Source organism: Lynx canadensis, chromosome C2 (assembly GCF_007474595.2).
Source record: "Lynx canadensis isolate LIC74 chromosome C2, mLynCan4.pri.v2, whole genome shotgun sequence".
Lineage (NCBI taxonomy): Eukaryota > Metazoa > Chordata > Mammalia > Carnivora > Felidae > Lynx > Lynx canadensis.
This window is the reverse complement of record NC_044311.2, coordinates 65,114,321-65,142,208: the sequence shown is the minus strand read 5'-3', so window position 1 is coordinate 65,142,208 and position 27,888 is coordinate 65,114,321. Positions and strand designations below refer to the sequence as shown.

General features: G+C 42.4%; 1 protein-coding gene across 2 annotated transcripts in view; it reads right to left on the bottom strand.

Moving 5' to 3' along the window:
* FNDC3B (fibronectin type III domain containing 3B) overlaps positions 1-27,888 on the bottom strand; it is a 365,061-nt gene that overhangs the window by 68,761 nt on the left and 268,412 nt on the right. For both annotated transcript variants that reach the window (XM_030328930.1, XM_030328931.1), the window contains exons 9-11: positions 25,068-25,127; positions 16,935-17,073; positions 12,889-12,942 (exon numbers count right to left, since the gene is read on the bottom strand). In XM_030328930.1, coding sequence (XP_030184790.1) covers positions 12,889-12,942; positions 16,935-17,073; positions 25,068-25,127 — 253 coding nt within the window. The remainder of the gene's footprint in view (positions 1-12,888; positions 12,943-16,934; positions 17,074-25,067; positions 25,128-27,888) is intronic.

The window sequence follows — 27,888 nt, the reverse complement described above, 5'->3', positions numbered from 1 at the left end:
CTGATTACACTCCTTGCACACCCTGGTATGTTTTGTATCCACTTTGAGCTGTAGTGTGATCTACCTTCTTTCCTCCTCTATTTCTGAGCTCAGAGTAAACAGTGCAAGAAAGGCACATCCTGCCGCCACGGAAGCCTCATGTCTTCCAAACCCCGATGCTGGCTCCCTTTCAATGCCTCATTTTTCCTATTTCTTTGTTTGGTCTCCTTTGCCCATTTCTGGTGCTTAGAACTATAGCCAGTAAATAAAAGCCAGTCTGTTCCTTACTAGGTTGATTTGCTTTAATATGGTAAAAGCCGGACTGTCTGCGGCTTAAATGAGAAAAAAGAATGGGAAAGATGGATGATGGGGACTAGACTTTTCTTTTAAAGGGCCACAGCACTGCGGCTCACTAAAGAATTAGAAGAGGCATTCTGTAGCCTTCAAGACGTTTTCCCTATGTTGCTAACATTTTTTTTTTTTCCTGCTTCAGTATCAGGCACAATTGCTAAATAAACTCCAACTTGTTTAGATAGAGGACACCAAATTTTCCACCTTTCAAGATGTGCTACTATGTGCGCGGTCCTTAACAACCTGTAGAAGACCCAGAGTTGCTGGAACCTTAGAAACAAGTTTTAGAAACACTATCTGTAGAGTCCGAAGGGGTAAGAGTACACAGAGTTCACCAAATGAAGGAAGTGAGGCTCACTGGTAAATGTTTAGAAGTGATAGAGAATAAGCAAAAATAAGGGACAGTAGGTGAATAAAGTACTTCAAACATGAGAGAAGCTTTTGAGTAAAAGGAAATACTCATGTATGACATGGAGTTTAATATAAAAGGGATATCTGGGAAGAAAAAAATTGATATTCACACAAGCTGTTGTAGCGCAAAAGCGAACTACAGCTGAGAGGTTAGCCAGCGAAGCTGGAGAATGCCATGGGAGACAGCATCCCCGTGGTCTTCCGGGACAGACTGTGCCAGGCTCTCAGAGAGCTCCGGGGCTTGGGCTCTGGAGGAAGAACATGTCCAAAGGTACAGGTGATGTGGAGAATCTGTCTGGAAACCAAGAAGGAGGCCACGTTGCAAACAGCATTTGTGAATAAAATATTACCCAGCTCTTTTTGTTGACAGAAATGAATAGGGTTTAAGAAAAAAAAAAAAAAAAGATAATGCTTTAGAACACAGAGATTCAGATGAACTGATAGGGGTGGTAATGTGGATGTTTATCGTTGTTTATCAGAAATTAGATATGTCTAAGCATCACTGTTAGTGAAGTTTTACAGACGGAAAGTCATAACTTTGATATTTTATAGGGAGCGTGGCTCCAAATGGTTCTGAGAGATTATGATCTCTGGAACACAGACCCTTTCTAATAAAACCTAATTTAAACTACACAAGATTACGGAGATACACTAGCTTTGCTTGGAAGCTTACTTTAATCATTTCAAGTCAGCCTTGTCCGAAGTTCCCTACTAAAACACGGTCCTAACAGAAAGGAGTAGCTCTAGTCACTTTTTAGGTCTATTGTCAATAATATGATCAGACTCAGGCAGTAGGGACCTCAGGGGCCCTGGCCTTGTCATGTGTCACACAGAGGAAGAGGAAGAGCCGGGGCCTGGGTGGTGGCTGGTCTACAGGGAAGGGCTGGCACGTGTCTGCTACCAGTACCCGATTCTCTGCCTGTGGGGAGATCATGCAGCATGTGAGCAAACAGGATCAGAACCGCCCCAAGAGGAGCAATTAAGTTCCTGCTCTGAGCAAGGAAAGAAAACTTCACTCCAATTAGACAAAGAGCAGAAAGGAGGCTTCAAGCCCACACCCTTCATTATTCTAGAACAGATCTAGGCACTAAGCTATATTTGACACGAGGCGATACAATCGCTAGCCACCTTCTGGCCTGACTTTCTACTGCCGGTGTCCACAAATCAAAAGGGGCATATTTTCAGGGCTCCCTGGCTTGTTTCCATTTCAGAATCCTGCGCATGCCCCAATGCAGGTTTCTATAGCGCAACTGAGTTCAAGGACAAGATTGATCTCTACTAGATGTGAAGGAATCTTGGAGCACAAACCCACTCTGCTGATTAAGACACTCAAACTGGGCATGGGGTGTGGCATTAGAAACCTTCCTATTTCAGCCGAGTGTTCTTCTCATACAACCTGATCCACAGTTGTTGTTAATCTATCATCATCCCACACCCAGACCCCACCTGAGAGCACCGAATCGGCACCCATGGCCTCCAGACAAATGGAACTGTTTCCCAGGAGGCGGGGCGCAGGGTGCTTGTCTTCCATTCCCGGTCACAACTGCTCTCCAGAAGGCCAGCAAGCTGGTGTGTGTACACAGAATATGTCAAATCAGCCCTTCCCTGGGCCCGAGCTGCTCAGTTTTGCCTCACCTCCTCTTTATTACCGATGAAACTGAAGTACATTGCATATTATCTACATCTGAGACCCCACTGAATCGGCTTACTCCCCATTCCCTCAAGCATGTCGCAGGCAGCCCATGCCCTGCACCACTGCACCTCTCTTCACCACCGAGCTCACCTGGCAGATAATCACAGGACATCTTCTCTGTCACATCCTGGGTGAGCCAAGTGTCTCTTTTCCGTTTAGACTCACGTACCGAAGAGAGGCACCATCTTTGGGCAAAGTGTCAGTCTTGTAACACTTAGAATTCTTAGAGCACTCACTTTTTAGAAAGGTCACACATTTGGTTACAAGTCCTAATAATAATCAGAGTCCAGATGTTCTTCTAGGTCCTATAAGGTTCCTGCTAACTTGTGAAGAATGTCAACTGTCAATAACCTCTAACGTTATGCCAGACTGTGAACGGGCAGGGATAAGAGAAGGAAGCATAGAGGAACATGGAAAACGTGGACGCCTACGTGGCTAAATAGCAGAGAATGGTTCACCCTTGGAAATGTTCTTTTCAAGATGTGTTAATAACCTCAGGGACAAAGATACTCCCCTAGCCACTGGGAGGAGTGGGGGAAAGGACGTGCCTTCTGAAATCTTTCATTCTGCAAGATAAAATTTGGAGATAAATTATAAATGTAAAAGGCTTTAAATATTTTAAGGAACATAGTCTCTTTTATCCTATTTGATCTTTCTTCTGCCCTTTTACTGTTTACTTAAATATTTTTCCATTTCTTTCTAATTTGTAGTTTTAAAAATTTTAAATTTTATAGCTAATAAAATCGTAACATATTTCTTAATTATCTCCTCCCCCAGATTAAATATTTTGCTGACCTCGTGTGAGTCACCCAAGGGAAAAGGACACATGGTCCTGCTTTTCAAGTGTGACACCTGTGGCAGGAATACTGTTCATCTCACGGGTTCCCTGTCCTTACCAGTAAGGGAGCAGGCAGTGATGTCTTCCATTTATTAACTGAGAAGAGCAGTGTTTGAGCGCCCCCAAGCCACACCCTTCGGGCTAGCAGAGCTGTACCGGGTGCCAGGATGAGTGCCGTCCTACCTACCACTGCATCCCCAGGTACATGTTTGCCTTCCTTCTCCCTCTTCCCAGGACACTTGGAAGAGAAGCAGAGGTAGGAACAAGACTTTGCCCTTCAAAGTCTGTGCCCTTGTATCTGACGATCTTAGGACTCAGTGCCTGAAACACTGTATGTGCTATACAAAGACAAGGGGAAAAGAAGGTTTTTAATGGTTTTGCATGACTAAGAAAGTCTATGGTCCTTTCCCTCGAACTTGAGTGGGCTTGTGACATTGTGACGCGCTTGCTACTGACAGAATAGAGTGGAAATGAAGCTGTGTGACTTCCAAAGCTAGGTCTGAAGAGGTGATATAGCTTCTGTCTTTTCCCCAGAAGACTCATTTTTCGCAACTCTGACTCCTCTGGGGCTGCCACGTTGCAAGGGAGCCCCAGATGACGTTCCATCCAAGCCAGCAGTGGCCACTAGCGAGTCAAGACTCCACCAGAAGATTCCAGATCCCAATCAATGAGCCTCTCTGTCCAGCTGAAGCTCTAGAAATTGTGGAACACATACTTCATTCCCCCAGTGCCTGGTTCAAATTCCCAACTGAGAACGCATGAGCCTAAGAAAGTAATTGTTTTAAGCCATCCGGTTTTGAGGTAATCTGTTATGCGATATTATGAACTTGTGATAGGAGTGTTATGCACTCATCTATTTTGATGTCCATATATGTATGATGTTTCTCAGTGAACTTTCATAAATTCCCCTCATGCCATAAATAGCTAGGAGGTAAGGGAGTGGAAGGTGCATGCTAGAACCCAAATGTTTAATGTCTGACTGAATAAAGGGTTCTATTTTCTGTATGCACTTGGTACATGCCTTTTTTCCTCAAAGCCATCCAACAAAGTAAGGCCTCTGAAAAGATTTTAAGAATTTTTGTGGCAGCTAAAACTGTAACCAGATTCCTAGATGATAAAGTCAACCCAAATTGTTAAGCAAGGGCAATGCGGTTACTACACCGTACAGCGTTATATTTTAGACTGACGTAAGATTTTTAATACTATCCCAAACGCTGTAGAGAAACGTTGGGAGATTTTTTTAAAGTTGATTTATTTATTTTTGAGAGAGAGAGAAGAGAGAGAGAGAGAGTGTGCAAGCAGGGAAGGGGCAGAGAGAGGGGGACAGACAAAATCCCAAGCAGGCTCTGCGCTGTCAGCACTGAGCCGGACACGGGGCTCAATCTCAGGAACTGTGAGATCATGACCTGAGGCAAAATCAAGAGTTGGACACTTAACCAACTGAGCCACGCAGGCGCCCCGGACACATTTTAAAATATAGACATGCAACAGTCTTTTGGGGATGGTTCAGGTATGGTGTAGCTTAAAGCTACTGGAGTGAACAAATTAAAAAACCTTTCAGATGACCACCACGTGGTACTAGGTTTCCACCTCTCTGTGGTATCTGTTCACAAACCCATAATGGAATAAAGTTCCAGTAGAGATGTCAATTTACAGATGGGTCTGCTTATTTAAAAACTGCTAAATAAAAGGCATTTGATCCATTTCATAAAATGCAACTGATTTTTAAGGTTAAAATATGTTTAAAAGTAACTCTTAATTTGTAGAACTATGTAACTAAAAGACTGAAAACAACTATTTTTTCAAGTCACTTTTCCTTCTTTATTAATTTCCGTGTCTTCATAAAGCTGCCCTCAGTACTTGGGAAGATGAATCCTCTAAATGGGTTGGTTTCCCATTAAAAAGAGCTTATTTAACACATCCATGGCTGATTCTATACATATAACTCATGCCTAACTCAATTAATTCAGGCTACAGTATTTTTCTGCCAAGAGTAATTCTGGAGACTGTGGGGAATGTGGTTGCTTTGGCTAACATTTCCAATTAGCCTGGCACTAACAACCCTGGGAGCCTGTATTCCCCACACTGGCACTACTAGCTGAAGTTGGCTGATATTTTCAATTGCCTTCTAATTAATAGATTGGAAAAGATCCTTCCTGTTCCTCTTTAAGACAGCTTGATTCCTGGCACAAGGAAATCAGAGCGGCCACCACAAGGGCGTTAGAATCCATGGGGAACCACCTCCCTCTGGTCATGAGAACTCTTCCTGATGTTTCTTAACCTTAGGCCTCTTTCCATCGACCTCCTTGTCTCACAGGTCTTTCGCAGCCGCACCCACTGCCTTCCGGAGCTGAGCTGCTCTTACCAGGTTTGGTAACTAACTGCCTGCTAAAGAAGTTAGGTGAACTTGGTTATCGGTTGTCATGTGCTCGTGGCCCAGGGCTGCTGGATCGAGACCTGGGCCGAATGATTCTGGGGCTGGGCACTCTCTGTAACAGCATAGTCCGACCTGTCAAAAATGGCAACGATAAATCAAATAAAAAATAAAGTTGCGCTGGCCAACTGAACTACTGCCAGCCTCAAAGATTTAGTCTGCTAGTACGTCTATATTTAGAAGTCGTGCCAGCACTGGCCGGCCCTAGGCAACATCAAAGATAAATGTTGGCTTGAGAAATAAAAGAGCGTGTATGCGTTCAGCATAACCATCATATATAAGGAGGGGCCCCTAACAGGGGGTAGAGACGCTCCACATCTGGGTGGATTCAAAGGTTCCTCGTGCCAAACCTCACTCTCCCCTCAGTGATGGCTCTTTCATTTTGAGCACACTGGCACAGAGTTACTTTCACGGGTAAGAAAAGGGGGGTGGGATTGTTTGTGTTGCATGTTACTAAATAAATACTGCATGCATCTTAGCCCTTGGCACACTAGATGTTTCTATTAGTGGGAGAGGCTTAGGTCCCTGAAATAGTCAAGGATAATCAGCAGGTCCTCTGATTTGAATCCAAGGAATACAACGTTCCTATATATTCCTCCCAATATGGAGGCTCATCTGAATGTCCAGTGCTTTGATAAGACCAGAAGGTTGCCACTGGCCCAGAGAAGGGAAAGGAAAGTAGCAAGGGGTGACTGTAGGACAGGCTGCCGTAGTATTGACGCGTGAACCACGCCATGGACGGACTTAGTCCATCCACCTGGCCAAGGCACAAGGCAGTCATCTTCCAGCTGGCATCCAACAAGCATGAAAAACATGAGTTGATAAATTAGGTGCCATGGACCAAGAAAGGAATTTGTCATTTAGTAGCAGCCAGAAGTTGCCCACAAAGTCTGCTCCCCAAACACACAATAACCCATCCTGCACACGTGACAAATGACAGAATCTGCTTCAGGTGTGCAGATATCTGGGGCGGAGGTCCCTAAAAGTGAGGGCTCCTTTTAACTTAGCTCTGCCTTTGGTACCCATGAGCCCCTCTCAGTTCTAAATCTATCCTGGCCTACTTCCCACCAACAGAGCCTACAGGGGAGGATGCTGCCCCCTTGACTCTCTGAAACCACCCGTGGGTGTGGCACTGAAGGTCTGTGATGTGGCAAAACACTACTACTCTGCCAGGTCACTGACTGGGCTTAAGGCTCCTGTGTGAAAGATGGTTTGTGATGGAGCGAGTGCCACATGATCCCGGGACCCCACTCTGCAATCTCCATGAGGGCGTTCCCCGAGAATGACTGAAAGAGCACACAGGCCTGGCAAGTGGCAGCTTCCCTTATATTTCAGTCAGGCAGGGGCGATGGCTTGGGGAATGCAAACCAGTTTTCTCACTGCACCAACGCTACGCAACCAAAGCAGTGCGGCACCTTGGAGAAAGCGTCGGCCGGATTCTCAGGGGGCTCTCTCCCGCACTGTAGGAGACCCAGGAAGTCACTGTGCTTGCTGAAGCTCCAGTACCTTCCATGAACGGCTGTCTGTCCAACCAGAGAAGCCATGGGCAAATTCACTGGTGCCAAGAAGCATTCTGAAAGATTATCAGTGCTAATTGTGCGACACCTAAGCTAAGAGGTAATGTTTTTAGTAAACTAATTACCAAGCACCTGCTAAGGGGCCAGCTCAATCCCTAAATGAGCTAAGTTGGCTCTTCCTAACCTAGGTGTCTACGAAGCGACAATCTATGGCCTGTTGTAAGCTCCATGAGGTTTCTGCAACAGGACTGCTGAGCGTGGTTTGGCTCGATAATGGGTCCCCAGGGGCTTTGTGGGCTCCACCTGCTGCTGGCCTCTTCTGCTCTTTCTACGTCAAATTATACTTCCTTGATTTCTGTGGCATTTATGTCATTCTTAGTCGCCTATGTTTTGCAGCTGTGTTGGCTCATTAGTCACCAGGACGGCCACATGTGAAATTCCTATCTGGGCTAGCTGAGTCACATGGGAGGAAGAATCTTGGGAACTGTACTAGTCACATTCCCACAAAGCTATTTTTTTGGTTCTTTCGTATGTTCTCTACATGTCATGTCCGGAAGCCAAGCTAATGGCAAATTAACATCTATATATAGCACTGACATCCGTGTTTGTTTTGTTCAAACTGGAGACACTAGCCTCAAGGCTCCTCAAAGTTCCACAGAAGAATGTCATAATCCCCTCATACAGTCCTTCTAACGGCTGACTTTTCCTGCCCCAGATCCTAATATGCACTTAGGGGACACGAAATACTCATTACACTGCATCTGCTGTTGCCCAAATTAACCCACCGAACCCCAGTGGGATAACGGACACTGATTTCGAGTGGAGAAGCTAAGACTTGGGGCCTCAGTTACTTGCTTGACTGGTAAGAGATAAAGCAGACACTCGGAATCCAAGTCTCCCTCAGTGGATGCCATGTGACTGAGACATATCAGCAATAGGGTTCCAGGCCACACAGCACCAGGTAGGGCTTCTATAGGGTACAACCGAAAACCTTATCTAAGAGTAAAACTCTGTTGACAAGTTTCCATACACACTTCCTTTACAGGACTGAACGTTTTCTAAAATGGAAAAGAAAGTTCCTATCTGACTGTGAAGTTTGTTCTTTTACTTGTTAAAAAAAGAAAAGAAAAGAAAAGAAAAGAAAAGAAAAGAAAAAAGGCCAGATCACCATCCCTTAAAACAGACCGAGCAGGCATTGATGTGCAAGTCAACTGGAGGTTACTAATTCTTTTTAGTAAAAGCCCCTCCCTACCCTAGAAAGATCTGTCCTCAATCCCTACATTTTAGCTTCTAGAGAAAAACTCCCACCCCCTACTGGATACCTCAGTGCCATCAGGCAGAGAAGCAACAGGGCAGATAATGTGGCTCTGGAGGTGCCCAAAAGAGGGATGTGGGCAGGACAAAGGGGTTGGTTAGCTCGAGGGCAGGGAGGGTTAGTGGATGGGGTAGTGAGCTTCAAGCAGTAGGTCCTCCCTCCTGAACTCCTATCTCCAAATCTCCATTGTGGGAAAAGAACGTTCACCTTGAGAAATCTAGCATCGAAGCATGGTTTTGCTGTGTTCTCCTACTCATAATTCTGGATTAACCTAAAACTGGATTCATAAAGCAGTAAGTTTGCTGTTTCTTTGAAGTCAGGCTGGGTATAAAACTCAAATCTAGCAAAAGAAAGAAACCCTCATAAGGCTTTGGGCCTGCTTTCTGCCAGCCGGAAGCCTATGACTTGTGAATTAAAATGCAAATGTGGGGGTAAACGTGGGGGTGGGGGCCACAGTGTGATCAGGAAGAGGTTAAAATATAATGGTGGCTCATCCAACAGTCAAGTAGAACAGTACTTTGAAAATGACCTCCTTCCTTTCCAATGGTATCTCCCGGAGGCAAACAGTGGCTAAAAGTCTATAAAAATGCAAGGTCTGCTCTCAGGTCCCATGCCTGTAAACGCCACAACTCATCTGAGTCACCACAGGAGGAGGAAGGGACCAGCAAAGTGCGTACCTTTCCACATTATGAAAACTGCTCCGTCTCAGGGGAAGATAAAAACTGATGGCCACAGCTGAAAATGGACCAGTGACACCCGTCTGGTCCATTTTTGGTGGCTCATTACCATCTCCCCGTCAGAGTTACTTCCCACCCTGACTTAAAACTCAAGGACTGTCTAGTTATGATTACTAACAGAGAAAAGTAGGCAGCTAACCTCTGGCAGAACAATTAGTGAGTAATTTCCAAGTGAATTCTGTGGAACAGTAATGCAACATTAAAGACAATGAATTTAGGGGAGAGAGAGTATCAGCTTCCCCCTGAGCTGTAACAGGTTTCTGTTTTCTGTGACCCATTAGGGCTACACCTGACCTTAAGAGACCAGCAGCAGTTAGCTATTGATTAACTATTGGCTCTTCCCGGGGCATTATGCTCCACTAGGGCAGATTCTGGAAATAGTTCCTGGTACTAGATGTACCTGAGTCCAGAGACTACCAGCAGAAGGTTTTGAAGGGCAGCAGGTTTTAAAGGGATACCCAGGGCCCCATGTGCTCACACTTCCTGGAGGTCAAATGTCGTTCTCTGTGCATCTGATTTTCTTCCTTCACGAAGTCATGAGTAGTATGGGAATGGCGGGGCGGGGCGGGGGGGTGTGTGGTGCAGAAACCAACCTAAGTGAGGTGCCTCAAGAGGGCTACTGATCCCCAACCTAGCCCCGAATTTAGAAATACAAACTATTAGTTTCTGTCAGAAACATTACTTCTGAAATGACACAACAGGCAGGAATGAATTGGTTACTATTGCTTCTATTCTCACTGTCAGGAAACCCAATGACACCATTTTAAAATCTTTTTTGGAGGGACTGAAAAGGAGAGAGCCAGCATATAAAGCAAAAAAGCTATTTGATGGAAAAATTTGAGAAGCAAGTGGTTAAGTCTGTTTTATTTATGTCTGTTTAAAAAAGTACAGGAGGATAGCATTACATGAGCTTTTTTCAGCTCTCAGAGTAAGAGAGCTTCCCTATGTCACAGATCCCTCACAGGACAGTGTAGAGTGTTGAGACACTGAGGGTCTGTTCCACGAATGCTCAAGTATTTAATAAACAAACAACATTGAAAAGGATCCTAAAATACACTCTTATCAGAAGGGACAATCCTAAATAAGGAGTTTTGAGAGAGTGTCAATGACGTAAGTATTCATGAGCTGATGGGTAAACTGAGGACTGGAGAGGTCAAGCTGCCAGTATAAAACCTGGAACAGAATTTACAGCCCCTCATCTTGGTGTTCTTTCAACTATCCTCTCCTTTCAGGGAGCTCACAGGACTTAAAGGTCAGAGAACACTCCAGAGAGTTTAGGGTCCAGAAGTCTTTCTAGAAGGTGAATAGTAAGCCACGGAAGACAAAAGCATTCCTATGTTGGCAAAAAGTCTATGGTAGGTGGGAGTTCACTCACCTGGAATCTTCGATAAGGCTTAAGAGAGTCAACACCAGCAGGAATTAGCAAGTGGGAGAGAAAATGAAGAGGAAGGACAAAGCCTGAAGAATGAAGATGGGAGCAAGGAGAGGATGGAAAGACAGCAAGCAGGGAGAGGCAGGAGAAGGCAAAAAAATGAACAATTTAACATTGTGCGGTCGCGAGCCTATAGTGGGTACTATTGATTATAAACGGTCATTAGACAAAGCTTCTCCATTTCATGTGACGCTGTAGCTTATTTCCTCCACGCATCCTGCCAGGACACTTTCCATCCAAATTCAAAGGGAAGAAGGCCAACAACTGAGTCACCATGACCATTTCCTGCAGCACCTGGGTTTTCCTTGGAGGTTTCCCATCCAAATACTCGACTTCTCTGACCTTACTTCACTTATGAGGCCATGGTCCAAAGCAGCAAAAAAAAAAAAAAAAAAAAAAATAGGACACACACACACAGACGCACAGCTCGGAGAGGAGATCTGAGATGAAAACCTGCCTCCTCTTTAGTGGTAAATTCTATCTTGATGTGAAACCTCAAGATATGAGAAAAAGCATCAGGCACATCAGTGCAACACACCAACAGACACTTAAAAACACTCTCAGTCAACACTCACTCGTCCTTACGAGGAGGGGGAGATGGCAAGGTGTGGCCATGTGCTCACAGGTCGGCCAGGTTCCTTTCCAGCCTTCTGCACTGCCTATAAAAATCTCTTTCCACAAGAGCCATGAGGGTGGTTTCGCTTTCCCTTCAAACCACTTTAATATGAAACCCACCTAATCTGTAAAATATCCTGGTCAGGTCTGAGATTTCACCAATCTGTACATAGGAACTATTCACAAGGATCCCCAGAACAATAGATCGTTGTCTTTGGTAGCATGGAGCCTCAGCGTTCAGATGCAACCCAGATGCGAAAACACACTTCTGCAGAAAGTGACGAAGGGCTCCCTTTTTCACATCAAAATTGCACGTGCGAGTTTTGTCCAACTTCGTTCTACATTTGGTGGGAATATTTTTTCCACACTCGACAAGTCACTTTTTGCCTAAGCCTGTATTCTGAACCTTTAAAATCCCCCTGAATTTAAGTCACAAAGACTATTAACTTGCATTTCTCTCCCAACTCCACATTTCCTATTCTTAAATCTTCGTCTGTTTGCTCAATCACTGACAGATAGAATAGAGCAAGGGTGAATGAACGAATGAATGAATAGAACTAACAGCCACAGGGACAATAAGCACAGTCCCTTTTTAGAAACGAAAGGCTTCTTTCTGCATCCAGCATTTCCTGCCTGAGATTCTGTGGGTGGTGTTAGCAAGGCCAGAAACGCACAGGGTCACCATTCAGCACCCAGCGGCCTTGAGAATAAGGAAACTTCACCATGGATACCACCCTAGGACCTCTGGTGACAGAAACAGCAAGAAGGTAGACTGTTATAGGGTGCTCTAGTCCACAGGATGATCACACGTGCCACTGGTAGAGTGAGACCTCCAGGCATGGCTCCAACTGTCCCACAGAGAACACCCAATGGTGCAACACCAATGTTCATCCATGGCTTCAAAAAGCAGAAACAAATTACGTTTCCTAAGCCACAGTGTGGGTTGCCTTATCAAAACCATCTATGCAGAATGGCCCTGAGCACTCAAGATAACAGAGCAGTCGATTTATAATACTAATTGATGGCTGGCTGGGCACTAGGGACTCCATAATAGATAAGACCCTGTCTTTTTTTTTTTTTTTTTTTAATTTTTTTTTTTTTTCAACGTTTATTTATTTTTGGGACAGAGAGAGACAGAGCATGAACGGGGGAGGGGCAGAGAGAGAGGGAGACACAGAATCGGAAACAGGCCCCAGGCTCTGAGCCATCAGCCCAGAGCCCGACGCGGGGCTCGAACTCACGGACCGCGAGATCGTGACCTGGCTGAAGTCGGACGCTTAACCGACTGCGCCACCCAGGCGCCCCGACCCTGTCTTTTCTTTCAGTAGAATTTCTTGCAAATAAAGCAAGTACATACATTTAATGCAATCTAATACAATTCATTATGCGACTTTAGTCTGTCCTCCTTTTCCACAGTCAATACTATAGGTTTAAACTTTTCTCTATTTACGTTCTTTCCTCCCCCATGTGTTTAGTGCATCTTAAAAAAGCATAAAATGGTTATTTGTTCAGCAACTTTGTTTCTGCCGTGGCGTTTTAGTTGGATGGATATGAAAATATGCTTACCTCATCCCATTCTAAAAGGTAGTTGGTGATTTTTGAACCATTGTCAATTGGTGCCTGAAAAGAAGAAAAATAGTAAAATGAGATGAGAGAAAGCTGTTCACAGACAAAACTTAGGAGCTACCCACTTGATTCAAATACAGTACCTATGCTAGTCCTGTGCTCTCCCCTAAGAGGGATCACCCCAGTGGCTCCTGCATTTCCTTGGGAAACATTACCACAAATGAATTTTAATACAATTCAACTGTAAAGAAACCCCCCCCCCCCCCCAATAATAAATCATGTCCCACACAAAGAGCCAAACCTGCTTTTCCCACTGCCTCTACCTTTACACCTACTTGGTGCCCTACTTCTTCTGGGGATAAAACTTTCAAGAAGCACGTTAAGAAGGGAGAGATTAAAAAGGAAGCTGAGAAACTTAGATGCTGCTTGAAGTCTTGCGGGGGTAAATCCGACCCAGCTAGGTTCAGAGTCAAGAGTCTATAGTTTTGTAACTTCCTCCATACAGTTGCTTTTTTTTTTTTTTTTTTAAGTGCTTAAGATTAGAGAGCCTTTTGTGCCACTGAGATTTCCCTTAAAAAAAAAAAAAAATGAGGAAAAATGATGAGATCCCCTGAGAGATTACCAAGAGCAATTAGCCCTTCACATGTTAGCAAAAAGAAGTTTCATAATTTGCTTTCCTCTTAAAAGCATGCTGAGGTCTATTTCACTAAGAAACAGGCCTTGGACAATGGGAAGGGGGGCAGAAAACTTTGGAGACGAGTGCTATGCAGGGTTAGACCTGCCAGAAGGGGGTGCTGCAGGGAGCAGGCAACCAGAAGGAAGAGGAGACCACTCCCTCATTGCACAAATGTGTCTGGGCCTGGCCCCTTCCCCAGGAAAGAGCTGGAGCCCCACAAACGGCACTGTCCTACCTAGTAAAGGGCAGCCAGGTCACTGGAGTTACACTAAAACCCGGCTTGGCTGTTTGTCATGTGTGGTCTTTTGTTAGGCCCTTAATATCATTGTTTAATATTGTGTTCCAAGAATAAATGGATGCGACAAGTAATTGGGAGAATATATATATCAATCACCTACCCGATACCAGGTACTGAGGAAGCACTCAGTAAACAATAGTGGTTGTTTTATTTTGGCTAATAATAAAACGACATCAAGGGCTCAGTAAATATTAGTCAAATTCATAAAGAAACTCTTCTCCCTCCTTTCCTTCCTTCCTTCTCCTTTCATCTTCTGAGTCATATAATCTGAGTCTCAAAGCCAGATTTCAGGGGAGTGCTGTATGTCCTACTGAACCGTAATTTCAGGCTTTTGTGGGCTCAATTTGGTAGACAGGGATACATCTGAAGTTCTAAGTAATGGACACAAAGTTTTAGATGAGAACACATTTCTAAGATAAGAACTACATTTATGATGTTTACAAATTTTGCTAGAGAAACTGTTCTTTCAGTAGTTTCTTCTATGATACACTTCCTGCCCCACCACCGAGTTCTTAATTCCTTGAGGGTGGGAACACCGACTTTGGTTTTTGTATTGCCCAATCTCCTATTGCTGACTAATAAGAAGAAGTTAGATCTTGCACTCTCTCGATGTTTTCCTGGATTCAAGGGCAGCTGGGCAGTGACAGCACTGTCCCCTGTCCTTGTGCCCCTCAGCTAGAGCACTGTGATCAGGAGATCTGTTCTAAGGACATTTAAGCAAACACTGAACTGAATCCAGAACTTTCAAGTTTGTACATGACTTAATGGAACAAATGTATGTTTCTGATCTATAATTAAATTAAATAAAAGGAGAAAGAAAATGTGAAATACTTTCGTCCTAATAAGTAAACTTTTTCTTGAAGATGCTGGTCTGCCAAAGACCTGAATTTCATCCAGGTTTTAAGCAGAGTATATATCAGTGATTCCCAACTTTAGGTTTATAAGACCCCGGGGTCCCTCTGGCAGTCTTAAGAAGATTTCTTATATTTTGCAAACAAAATGAATTTTAATTCTTTTCTTTAAAAAAGATATGCTTATGTGCGTATACGTGCAAATAGAGAACATGTTTTAAAATGTGTATCTCCAAGGACTGAAACAATGACGACCGGTTAGTTGAGTGTTACAACTCGGAAAAGGTAGGGAATCACTGACCTGGATTATCCCTGGAAGCCAGGAAGGAAAATAAAATAGTTCAGATTCTAAGCCAGTCTAAGCTTTGCCTTTGCCAAGTAACATACTCCATGTTGGCCAGTACCTATGAGAATGCAGCCCACACGAGAGGGGTCTCCAGAAGCCCATGCTTTGCTGCTAACCACTACTCTCAATGGCTTTTACGGATGCCCTGGTTAAATTCAACCTCCTGGTCTAGAAACCAAAGGACAAAATATATCTTTACCAATAAGAGACCTCCCTAGCCATCTTATTTCTTTTACACATTAGTGTATTGCCCAAACACCACAAATTTTTATCTCTACCTCTAAAAATTCACATCTTAAACACATTTTAAAATATAAACAGAGAGGGGTGTCTGGGTGGCTCAGTCGGTTAAGCATCCGACTTTTGCTCAGGTCATGATCTCACGGTTGGTGCGTTCGAGTTCCCCGTTGGGCTCTCTACTGTCGGCACAGAGCCTGCTTTGGATCCTGTCCCCCTTTCTCTCTGCCATTCCCCCCCGCCCCCCAAAAAAACCCAAACATTTAAAAAAATATATAAACATAGAGAAATAATTACTATAGATATTGATAACAGAATCTACTGTTTTCTTGCAAACACACAACTGTGACTAATGAGCTAACAATACACCTTTAGGACCTCTCTTTGGCAGGAGCGATTTGTAGTCAGTGAACTGTATTTTATGAAAACTACTATGTCACTTAGACTTTAAAAAATAATTGGTGGGGCGCCTGGGTGGCGCAGTCGGTTAAGCGTCCGACTTCAGCCAGGTCACGATCTCGCGGTCCGTGAGTTCGAGCCCCGCGTCGGGCTCTGGGCTGATGGCTCAGAGCCTGGAGCGTGTTTCCGATTCTGTGTCTCCCTCTCTCTCTGCCCCTCCCCCGTTCATGCTCTGTCTCTCTCTGTCCCAAAAATAAATAAAAACGTTGAAAAAAAAAAAAAAATTTCATAAAAAATAATTGGTAATCCTAATAGATCTAAGGCCTAGTTAGTAAAAACGAATTAAGTCTTAATGTAGTTTGGAACACTAAAAATTCTAGGCAGTTTTAAATATTAAACATTTCAGAGTTGCCACTGAAAGAAGCCAATGGAGCCCAAAACTTACTTTTTTCTAAATCTTTCTTTATAAAAACTTTTTACTAAAGTCCTCAACTGTTTCCTGAAATGAAGTAAACCATTAGAAAGCGATGAAATTCAGGGGCGCCTGGGTGGCTCAGTCATTTAAACGTCTGACTCTGGATTCTGGCTCAGGTCATGATCTCACGGTTCGTGGGATCGAGGCCCTGCATCAGGCTCAGAGCCTGCTTGGGATTCTCTCTCTCTCCCTCCCTTTCTCTTTGCCCCTCCCCCACTCTTGCTCTCTCTCAAAATAAATAAACTTAAAAAAGTGATGAAATTCAGTTATCTGAGTATTTATATCACCTATAAGGCATTGCTTATGATTCTAAAAGATTTATCCCTGCAAAGAGAGCTAAATGTTTTTTAAGTGTATTTTTTTTTTTTTTTTTGAGAGAGAGAGAACGCAAGGGAGGGGCAGAGAGAGAGAGAGAGAGAGACAGAGAGAATATCCCAAGCAGTCTCCGTACTGTCAGTGTAGACAATGATGCAGGGCTCAAACTCACAAACTGCGAGATCATGACCTGAGCCAAAACCAAGAGTCAGATGCCTAACCGACTGAGCCACCCAGGTGCCCTGAGAGCTCAAACTTCTTTTTGTAGTTCCATCTACTACCGCTCTGCCCAATTTTTATAGACATACCAACTTTTGATATCATAAAGATTTGTTTCACACAGTTACTATGTAGAAAATCTAACACCATCACAAAACTGGAGTAATGCCAGATAAAAATTTTTCAAATGGCTACTCTTCACATTGTTCCCGACACTTTGAGCTACCCACCTTCCATTGCAAGGTTAGTGAACTTTTGCTCCTGTGTGCCAGCTTCGGTGGGAAGGGACATTCAGGTGCGCAGCTGTGGGTGGTGAAGCTAACTGGCTCGGAGCAGGATCCCTTTACGGAATTGTACATGGCATATACCCTGAAAACAAACAGACAAACAGTCAGTGGCAGTGGCCCATCACAGATGACCAGGGTTTTTATCTGTGCTTTGCCCCAGGCCTTTTTCCAGAGAGGAACAGAATTGAGGTGCTGCACACCATGACTCCTTCTTATCTCCTGGATGTCCTGACCTAACTATGGCCAGCATCTCCAGGGGATAATCACCCCAGCAGGGAATGTGCCTCAACTCATTCTCTCCTTCCATTAATTGTCAGAACCCTCAGCCCCAATTAAGATAGGCCGGGTCTACTGACTGGAAAAGAATATGCTGAATAAGAAAACACCCTAATCCCCAAAGTGGTCTTCAAATATCCATTCTAAAACCATGAACCACTCTCCAGTTGACTCTGTCTGGAAGAAGACTGAAAGGAGAGTTAAGGGTTGGCCGAAAAGGGACAAGCCTACAAACTAAAGAAGTATACACAATGGGGTAGAATAGATAACATCTTTAAACTGTTGATAACACTGCAGATATTTGGGAGAAATACAGACGGTGTGCTTGTTACGGCCAAGTGCATCTCTAACTCAACAAAAACAATGTTCAGGTACAGCTTATCCATGTGAACATTTCACTTTTGCACCTGGCGCCGAGATTAAAGATGGGTACCCTGCACATTAAAATGCCTGGCTCAACACCGAACATATGGGTCTGATTTCTCCAGAGAAGCTATGAAGAAAAAGCACATAATGTGCTATTATAAAATTATACTTCTTTCAAATATCCTAAAATAGGGCTATGTTGATTTTTATCATCTTCCTTTCTATTTTTCCATCTTTAAAATATTCAGCATTAAAAAAATCCCAACGTGAAAACCTACTCGTTTTAAAAGACAACAAAGAAACTTTTGCTGCCTAAAAAAGATGCAAGGATTCAAGCTATTCAGAACTGGCAAATACATCAAGCCCTTAATTTGTGAGGTCCCATTAAAGACAGAAGAAAACTCAGAATCCAGAGGGGAAGTAAACTTTCCAGAGCTACACGGCTAGAAAGTTGCCTCAACTGAATGCAGCCGTGTAAATCTAACTGCTGTCCTCTATTGCCTACCGGCCTTACTCATCCTGCAATTATGCTTCTCTGAGCACCCACCCTCCACCTCCCCTCACTCTACTCAGCGAACATAAACAAGAGCTAAAGATAACGACATTATGGAAAACAGGACCTAATTAGGTGTGTGATTTGCAAAGTCCCTTCTCCTCAAGGTCTATCACAAAGAATTGATAGAGGTCATGCAAGTTAAAATCACTAATGCTATCTGCCACCCTAAAAGGTAAGAGACAGATGACTGGATATTTGATTTCTCTGTCTTAGGGGAGGACACCACAACATCTGATCCAAACAAATACACTTACTAGGATGCTCTTCACCCAACCTGATGACAACAAATGTTCCCTTTTGCATGTCCTAAATATAGGAACATGAGAATAGAAAAGGAAATGGTAGATTTGGCTAGATCATTTCCGCGTATTACGATAGGCTCACTAGGAGTAAATTACTTAAAATGAATCACAGAATATTCCAGACGTGGGCAGGGTTCCTGCCTAAACTTTAGTAGATCAGTTGGATTCTCCAGCTGGTGGCTCATGGGTTACATCTGGCCCAAGCTATGTGTGGGAGAGAGGGAAAAAATAGAGTGATTTAAAATATCACAGCCCCCTGTGCATGAATGGATGGACATGGGCAATGGTCAGTACAAAAAGAGACAAGCAGGGGCGCCTGGGTGGCGCAGTCGGTTAAGCGTCCGACTTCAGCCAGGTCACGATCTCGCAGTCCATGAGTTCGAGCCCCGCGTCGGGCTCTGGGCTGATGGCTCAGAGCCTGGAGCCTGTTTCCGATTCTGTGTCTCCCTCTCTCTCTGCCCCTCCCCCGTTCATGCTCTGTCTCTCTCTGTCCCAGAAATAAATAAACGTTGAAAAAAAAAATTTAAAAAAACAAAACAAAACAAAACAAAACAAAAAAAAAAACAAAAAGAGACAAGCAGACATTATACACTCCTAATGAACGATAATGCCACAACCTACAAAATCCTTGCCAGAAAAACGGAACCTGTATCTGATTAAGCCTCCTTCCCATTATATAGGAAACACAGAGAGAATATATTAAGCAAAACTACAGGGTTTCAATCTGCCTAATCCACACTGCAGAAAATTCTACAGGACAAAAAAGTTATTCTAACTAATAAATTGCACGGGGACAAAACAGAAAAGGGAGGTGAAACCTATAGATTAAAAGAAATTTATAAGATACCAACCAAACAGAATATTCAGGCCATGTTTGTATTTCAACTACAACAAACTGAAGAGACAAAACCTTCATTTTTAGGACAGTTGAGGAAATGGAAAGAGTCCCTGAATTTTAAAGATGTTAAGGAATGTTATCATTTTTGCTTATTTTGGATGGGCATGTGATGACAGTAATGTGGTTCATAGATGAAACACGATGGTGTCTGGATTGGACTTCAACATAGCTGTGGGGTAGGAGGAGGACGGAGGGGCAGCAAGGGAATAAGAAGCTCGGTGATGGGTATACGAAAACCCATCAATTACTGTCCACTTAAAAATTTTTTTTAATGTTTATTTATTTTTGAGAGGGAGGGAGAGAGAGACAGAGTGTGAGTTGGGGAGGGGCAGAGAGAGAGGGAGACACAGAATCCGAAGCAGGCTCCAGGCTCCGAGCGGTCAGCACAGAGCCCGACGCAGGGCTCGAATTCATCAACCACGAGATCATGACCTGAGACTAAGTCAGACGCTCAACCAACTAAGCCACCCAGGCACCCCAATTACTCTCCACTTTTGACTGTATCTGAAATTTTCTGAAACAGAAGGTTAAAGGTTAAGCCAACACTGACAAAAAGTTCTGGAGATCTCTCATTTAGAAAAATGAACCTCTGCTTCTAGCAACACAGCGGCATACCCGCCTGATAGTGCTCAAGATAAAGGTGAGAACAGTCCGCCTTTAGATGGGGCAGGTGTTATCCAGTTCAGAGTCCTCCCCATCTCTTACTGTCTTCCTGGCAATAAATTTGCTTGTCCACTGCCTTTTACCCAGCTCTTTACCCGCTTAGGTTCCTAGTAGATTTCACTTTATAATCACTGGGCATTTGCTTATTCAGACTATACTCAGGTATACTGGGTACTAAATGTTCACAAAAACAACACCAAAAATCTACATGGAGAATAGAGCAGAGGAAATGAGGCAGGGACAGGCCCTGTGAAGGGCTGGCAGACTGCAGTTACTTATCTGGGGAGATTTGGACTCTGTCAAGTTCATTCTTTATTGAGATTCTTGGGAAATCCATACTTATTAGCCTAGAGAACATGAGTGACAGAGGCAGGTTGGGAGGATGACTATTGTCGGGAGGAACGAAGATCCTGGTGGCAGAAGTAAAAATCTGAGGACGTTGGAGATACATAGTTGTCTGGGCCACAAGGAATTATTTTTCTGGTCTTTCAACTGAAAGAATGTTACAGTTGAAATTAGGGGGTCAGTGTTTTGTACTCATAAAACTCTGTCCACAAAGGAAACAAGATCCATTGTATATGGCAATATAAATGTGCCATACACAGTATGTAAAATTTGACATGGTATCTAAGTACCCCATGATATATCGGTCAGTTAAAGTTGTTCAGTAAATAGACAGCAACTAATTGTCATAACCACCAGCTGTGTTTACCGGTAACTTTTAGCGAAATGTCTCTGGAAATGGTGATTTTTAAGAAGGTCGCAAAAATGTTTTTCATATGATGGTGATGTGTTTTCTCTAAATACCATCATGCGATATGAGCATCAGCGGGGTAGGATCAGTTTCTTAGGTTAAATAAATCAGCAAAAAGTTCAGTTCCTTTTGCATTTATCACAGCGAAGAAGGATACATTTTTCTAATGATATGATTAATCTTGTGTTACATTTTCACATTTGTTTCAGCTTAAATACTGACTAAATGATTATGAAACAGGTGCTCTAAGAATTTCAGAAATTTGCCTCCAACTTCCTCCAGCACATCTGTAACATAGTAGGAGCCACAGTTTCTAGTCAATAACACCTATTTCATAATTCTGTACTGAGATGGTCAACCGTATTTTTGGAAATGTTTCATCACATAATTTTTCTGAGAAATGTTGCTACATGATATCATTTCTGGACAACTTCTTTGCCAAACTGTTAATGCCAATGACTGGAAAACTGCTTCAAATTGTGTCATAAAATTGCTATCCATTCCTTCACTCAAATTCCTGATTATCCTATTATTGATAAAAATATAAATTCTTGACTCCCAAATAAAATGATTATTTCAACGTCAGTACTAATTCTGTAACTACCAATTAGAATACCAATTAGGTATTTTTGCGTATGTGTAAATATTCATATAGCTAAATGAATATAAACGTTTATGTACATAAACCTATATACTTACATATAAATGCCACTGGTCTCTTAATAAGTGATTCCCATAACCGCAGTGGGCTGCTGGCAAGAAGTCACGAGCTGTCTTGCCCAGGAACTGATGCTAAGCACCATTCAATGACAGCATCCACGACTGAGACACTGCTGCTTAAAAAAACGTTTGTAGGGGCGCCTGGGTGGCTCAGTCAGTTAAGGGTCCGACTTCAGCTCAGGTCATGATCTCATACTCCGTGAGTCCGAGCCCCGCGTCGGGCTCTGTGCTGACAGCTCAGAGCCTGGAGCCCGCTTCAGATTCTGTGTCTCCCCTCTCTCTGCCCCTCCCCTGCTCATGCTCTGTCTCTCTCAGTCTCAAAAATAAATGAAAGCATTTAAAAAAAATTAAAAAAAATGTTTGTATATCTGATGGGTGACCTCAAACGATACTAACATAAGGGAGAAAAAAGTTGAAAATGAGAAAAAGCACCGAATAAAGACAGGGAACCAACAGAATGAAGGGGAGGGAATCAGAGTCGCAAAATCAAAGGCAGCAAGAAATGTTAGGAACAGAAGCCACAGATGGGACTTTAGTATACGATTTGAGAAAGAAACCTTTCACCGTATCGAAGAGTGATTTGAACGGAGACTTCTGCAGGCCTTCGTCAAAGTGTGCAATATTAAGAACGGGAAGGAGAAGGTAGCCTGCTTGGAAATGCTGAAAGAAATATCTCATTGTTTCCATCCTTGGCTCTCCAGACTCTCACCGGGGTGACACTTTCTAAATTGGTAATGCACAAGTAAATAAAAATGGCAATGAATATAATTGCTCGTTTTGCGGCTGTACAATAACGGAATTCTTTTGCAGCTCCTATATTATGGAAATGACTGAGAAAACAAATTCCACACAGCCTTTGAGGTCTTATAGGTGACTTTTAAATTTCACATTTATTTGAGGCTGCTGTATTTGATAGAAGTTGACATTCCTGGAACTAAGGCTTCGAGAACATTAACTCCACTGCATCAGAAAAAGAGATTTTGCTTCTTTTTTTGCCAGTGTCACGTATGGTATATATCTTTATCCCAATAAAATAGTAAGTGATATGGTCGAACTATACACAGGTTCAAAGGACTTGCATCATGAAGTCTTTTTTTTATTATCAGAGTGTGGAAACACTGCAGCAACTATGGGCAAACAAAAACATTTATACACTTTCCAGATTTATAATAGGTTTGCACATACACTTCATTTGTTCTCACACCATCTTCCTGAAGCCGGTATCATTATTATTCTCATTTTATGAGAAACAAGAAAACAAGGCCATTTAAGCTTAAATGGCTTGCCTCGGCACACCCCCTTAGCAAGTGACTGAGCCATTAACCCCCAATTCCAAGCTCTGTCCACTACGTGTCACGCTGCCTCACCAAAGCTATTCAAGGCAGAGGAAGCTAATCTAAGCAGGCACTGGAAGGATTTCGATTCTTCTCTCGCTTGAAAAATGAAAGACCGTAAGAGGCAAGAGAAGGAATGATCTATATGAACTGTGGGCCAGACAAGAAAAAAGTAAAATCTGGACTGTAGACATTTTTCTTAGGAGAGACTCTTTTTTTTTTTTAAATACTAAAAGAGCTTGCTACTAAAGAGAGGGAAAATTTTCTCTCTCTCTGGCAAGCAGAGAAAGAGACCAAATGACAGTTGGTGGTGCCTTAGGCTGTGGTGTTATGTCACCTATGTGTCATGTTACAAGAGGTCCCAGATGTGTCAGGACAAAGTCTGGATCCAAAGCCTCTAGAGAGGCACTACCTCATGTCCCTATTCCTCTTGGGGAGTTCATTAATTACTCCTTTTTATCTGCCCAGAAGTTCAAGATGTTCCTAAGACGTGGCCGTAAAAGAACTGATGAGCCAATCTTGTCAGAATTCACCCTTTGTAAGACAAGTCAGAAAGAAATGAAGGCAAGCTACAGACGGGATGGCAAATAAAGGGCAGACTCCTGAAGACATTTAAGTGTCTTTAAAAAGACATTGTTAGCTCATGAATGAGCAGAAAATTAATAAAGTGAACCTTTATAAAGCAGTAACAATAAACTGTTAAAAAAGATGGAGAGAAAAGGAAACATATGTTGACGACTAATGGAGAACATTTACATGGCTCCCTATACAGTGTTACATGCTCTGGTTTGCTGTTAAATCAACCTTTTGAAATAGTAAAGTATTTCTACTGTCATCTCAGTTTCACAAAGCACACAAATCTTTTTGTTTGTATAGACTGTGAAAAATTCAATATGTTTGGGCTGAAGCTAACTGATTCAAAACCCAAATGTTTTGATTTGAACAGGAAGAGACAGTTGCAACAGAGTTCTTCTAAACAACGCAGCAACGAGGCAGATAAGCACTTTAAAACTGCATATAAAACACCTTGCTTTTATGTATTACTTTAAACTTAATTTAAACGTTTACATGGCTTATAAAGTATTGTAATCTCAACACATCCCTACTCTCCTACCTTTGTTATAGAAAGAATTGTGGCCTCCAACCTATGTGATTAAGCATAGTTAAGACAGTTAATTCACAGCAGAACCAGACTAGAACGCAAGCCTCCTCATAATTAATGTATGCTCCTCCTTTTAGGCTATGCTCCCTCTACTCCATTACAAAGGAACCTTTGGTAAGTATAATAAAGAACGTGTGCTTGATGTTGCAATTCTATTACACAATTCTGACATACACATACATAACTGAAGAATGGAGAGAGAAACCGTTGTTGTGTACTCTTTTAGATAAAATTACCATTGCTGGTCAACTTATAAATTTAAAAAAATTGTAAGTCAAAATTGAAATTTAAAAAAATGTTACGGACCACATTCAGAAACCTATTTGCAAGTGGATATGTGAATGTATCTTTAAATAATTAGATGAGCTCTGCACAAGTTCATGTAATACTTTCCTCTTCACAAGTCTGCGGTTGGCTGTATTTCTTTCTAAGATTAGTTATAGCCCTGCCTTCCAGAGTAGTCACAGCAGAGACTCCAGAAAAATCACAGTACAGATTTCAGACTATCTTTCAGATTATATGGATTCACTGTTTCACTGTTTTGCCAAGTTGGGTTAATTCTTATCAGAGATAATTTGATATATGCATTACTTGTCTTTTTTCAAAACCTATTGACTTTTAAGGTCCAAAGGTGTTCTTGGAACATGGCAGAACTTAGTCACTTGTGCTGAACATACAGTAGATAGGTATGGGCTATCACAAACAACTGATCTACCAATGGCAAAAAAATGCATTTGTTTTATAGAAAGGAAACATTATATATATTAAACCATAAGTCCAAAAGATCTTAGACTATATACAATTTATCTTTAAAATAGTTTTTAAAATTTGATTCAGTGTATCATCTATTTTTCTATTACCAGAAACACTTCTGTGTAATCACTACATTCTCAAGGGCAGAACACTAATGAATGGCCAATGAGCCAAGGAACAGCAACTTTTGGTTAGGAAAATGCTGTTAACCGTAAACTTTTTAAAAGAAGCACACGATTTATTTTAGCTATCTGAATGCCCAACACAGGTCAGCTCTCATATCCTAACTCACCTCACATGATAATCAGTTGCCGGTCTGAGATCTTTCAGGTTACATTCTAATTCTTCCCCACTGCAAAGAAAAATCATTTATTAGTCAATGATACCAGCTTCAACAGTAAGACTGATTTTGGATTTGGGTCTCATCATCATGTACCAGCAATGATTAAAGAACTCTTATGTCTGATTCTACCATAAACCAGAAATAAACTTGCCAATTTGGTATTATTACCCTTCTGAACTAGAAAATTAGATTCTATACACACACACACATATGTATGTATGTATGTGTGTGTGTGTGTATATATATATATATATATATTTTTTTTTTTTTTAAACTTATTTTTTGAAAGAGAAAGAAAGAGCATGAGCTGGAAAGGTGCAGAGGGAGAGAATCCCAAGCAGGCTCCACACTGTCGGCACAGAGCCAGACGCGGAGCTTGATCCCACAAACTGTAAGATCATGACCTGAGCTGAAATCAAGAGTCAGACGCTCAACCAATGAGCCACCCAGGCACCCCTAGATTCCTTTCAATGATACTATCCTAGATTGGGAAAATGGTGAGATTAACACACTAAAAAGTTCCAAAAGGCCTTATCAGTTCTTCAAAGTAAATACATAAAAACAAATAAATAAGGAAGGAAATTAAACACAGAGATAAATTTTCAGTGTAAAATAACTATTCCAGTTGTCAACCGAAGGTAGTTCTCAGACTCACCGTGGAAGGAACCCCAATTGCTTCAACTTCTCATCTCTCTTGAAGAAATTTCAATGTGCTTTCCTTCACATATCAATCCTAATAGCTCTCTGATATATACACATACCAATCAGTAGCTCTCTTACATAAATGAAACCCAGTTATATGACCAGAAGTTGCAAATGAAACTTAACTTAGCCATGAGGCAAAAGCCGTGACAAAATAAGGAATGTTCCATTGAAAGTTTTTAAAAGGTGAGGGTTATTATTCGGGGGGGGGGGGGGGGCACATGACTATACTCTTCAAAAATCTCTGTGCCCCAAAATACTGTCTTAGTGTTCCAAATTAAAGGTGAAAGACGTATGAGCACAAACTGCAATATCTGACCCTGGCCAGGATTCTGTCCTAGAGGGGAAGGAAAATGCTATAAGACATTATTTAATCCACTGACAAACCCAGCGTGTGGTGGATGGACTAGATCAAAGTATATTATCAATGCAAATTTATGAAGCTGGTAATTACACTGCAGCGATGTCAGAAAATATCCTTATTCCTGGGAAATATACTGAAGAATTTTGCAGTAAAAGGCCATGATATATACAACTAATGGGAAAAAATACAGATTGGGAGGAGAGAAAGAGTACTCCAATGGTCAACCAAACAGGATAAAAAGCTACTAATAGGTGAATCTGGGTAAAGGGTCTATGCATATTCCTTGATCCCTTTATTTTTGCAACATTTTATAAGTTTGAAATTATTTTAAATAAAAATATGTTTTTAAAGTTGCCAACTGGAGGCCAATGTCCACACCCTGCCTATAATTCTGATGTCTGACCTGCACTGTATGTTTAATGTGGTTTTGCATTTGCTGAATGAGTCTGGCATTAGGAAAGCTTACATAAAAATTCAGATTTTCAGTATTTTTTTGGGGAAAAAATCCAAAGAAATCAGCAATTCTAAGGCCTGCATTCCCTTATGGCACCAACCTATTTTAGGTGAGCGGTGGCTGCTCCTTCAGAGGAAGGCAGGGGTGCTCCTGTGCACCCCATCCCCAATCTTCCTCCTTTTCTCACTTAACGTTATCTGCCTAGCCCCCTGGTCACTTGAGACTAGCTCCTGCCACTAGTGGTCATCTGGCGTGGACAGAATCTCATGGTTTCTTGGTACGGCTGGGGCAAACAGTGCTCTGTATTTCTTGACCAATGTGGACTTCTCAAAATAGAACCAAATAGTTGTGAGCTGGAGTAAGGAGTTAGGATTTTTTTTTTCTAAGTATAGTGGGGAATCACTGCAGTGTCTTCAGTGGGGAGTGACCCAGTGTGACCCGGTTTATGTCGTGTGGAGGCTAGGTAGCAGGAGGAGAGGAGACATTGGAAGAGGCTGAGGACATCCCTGCAGGAGTCCAGGGAGGGGACAATGGAGGCACAGTGGGCAGTGAGGCGGGGAGAGAGTGCCTAATGGGCCTCCTTCCCTGTCTCTTACCCATCTTCTTAGTGCAGAAGACATGTCCTGGAGCAAGTTAAGAACTCACAACAGGGCTGGGGAGATACAAGGTTGGTGGCACTGGTACAGCAGGGAAACAGGACAGAGAGCCAGCCTTTCCGGCAGAGGAAGAAGTGCAGTTTGTGTGACCACGCTAGGCTGGCCTCTGGTGGTCATTCTGGGGGCCACTCAAAGGGAGGTCAAACAAGCAGTGAAAACAAGACTGATGCTCTGATTTCCTGCTCTGCAAATGTGGGCGGAGCCTAGCAATTACAAAAGAGAAAAGGCCTGACCCTGAAAATTTTTAATCACATTTAGGACATGGCTACAAATCATTTAGGTGGTTAATATCTGGGAGTTGGTAACACAGAAGGGACAATCCCCTACCCTGTGAGCTAAACTTATTTAAGAAAGTCTTGGAATGAAATGCTCTAAAGGCATCTTTACTACAGGCTAGAAACCTATTGTGGATGGTAAGAAACAGGATAAAATGGAAGGAAACCATATTAGAGAATTTCAAGAAAACACCAGAAAATGGTCTGGGTCGAAAAAGGTAACCGCGTAAGTGCATGATTGATGTACATAAAAATTAAAAATCATACTCACTTTTAACCCTGACAGACGTTAATGGAAATTTTTCTATAGTACCATACT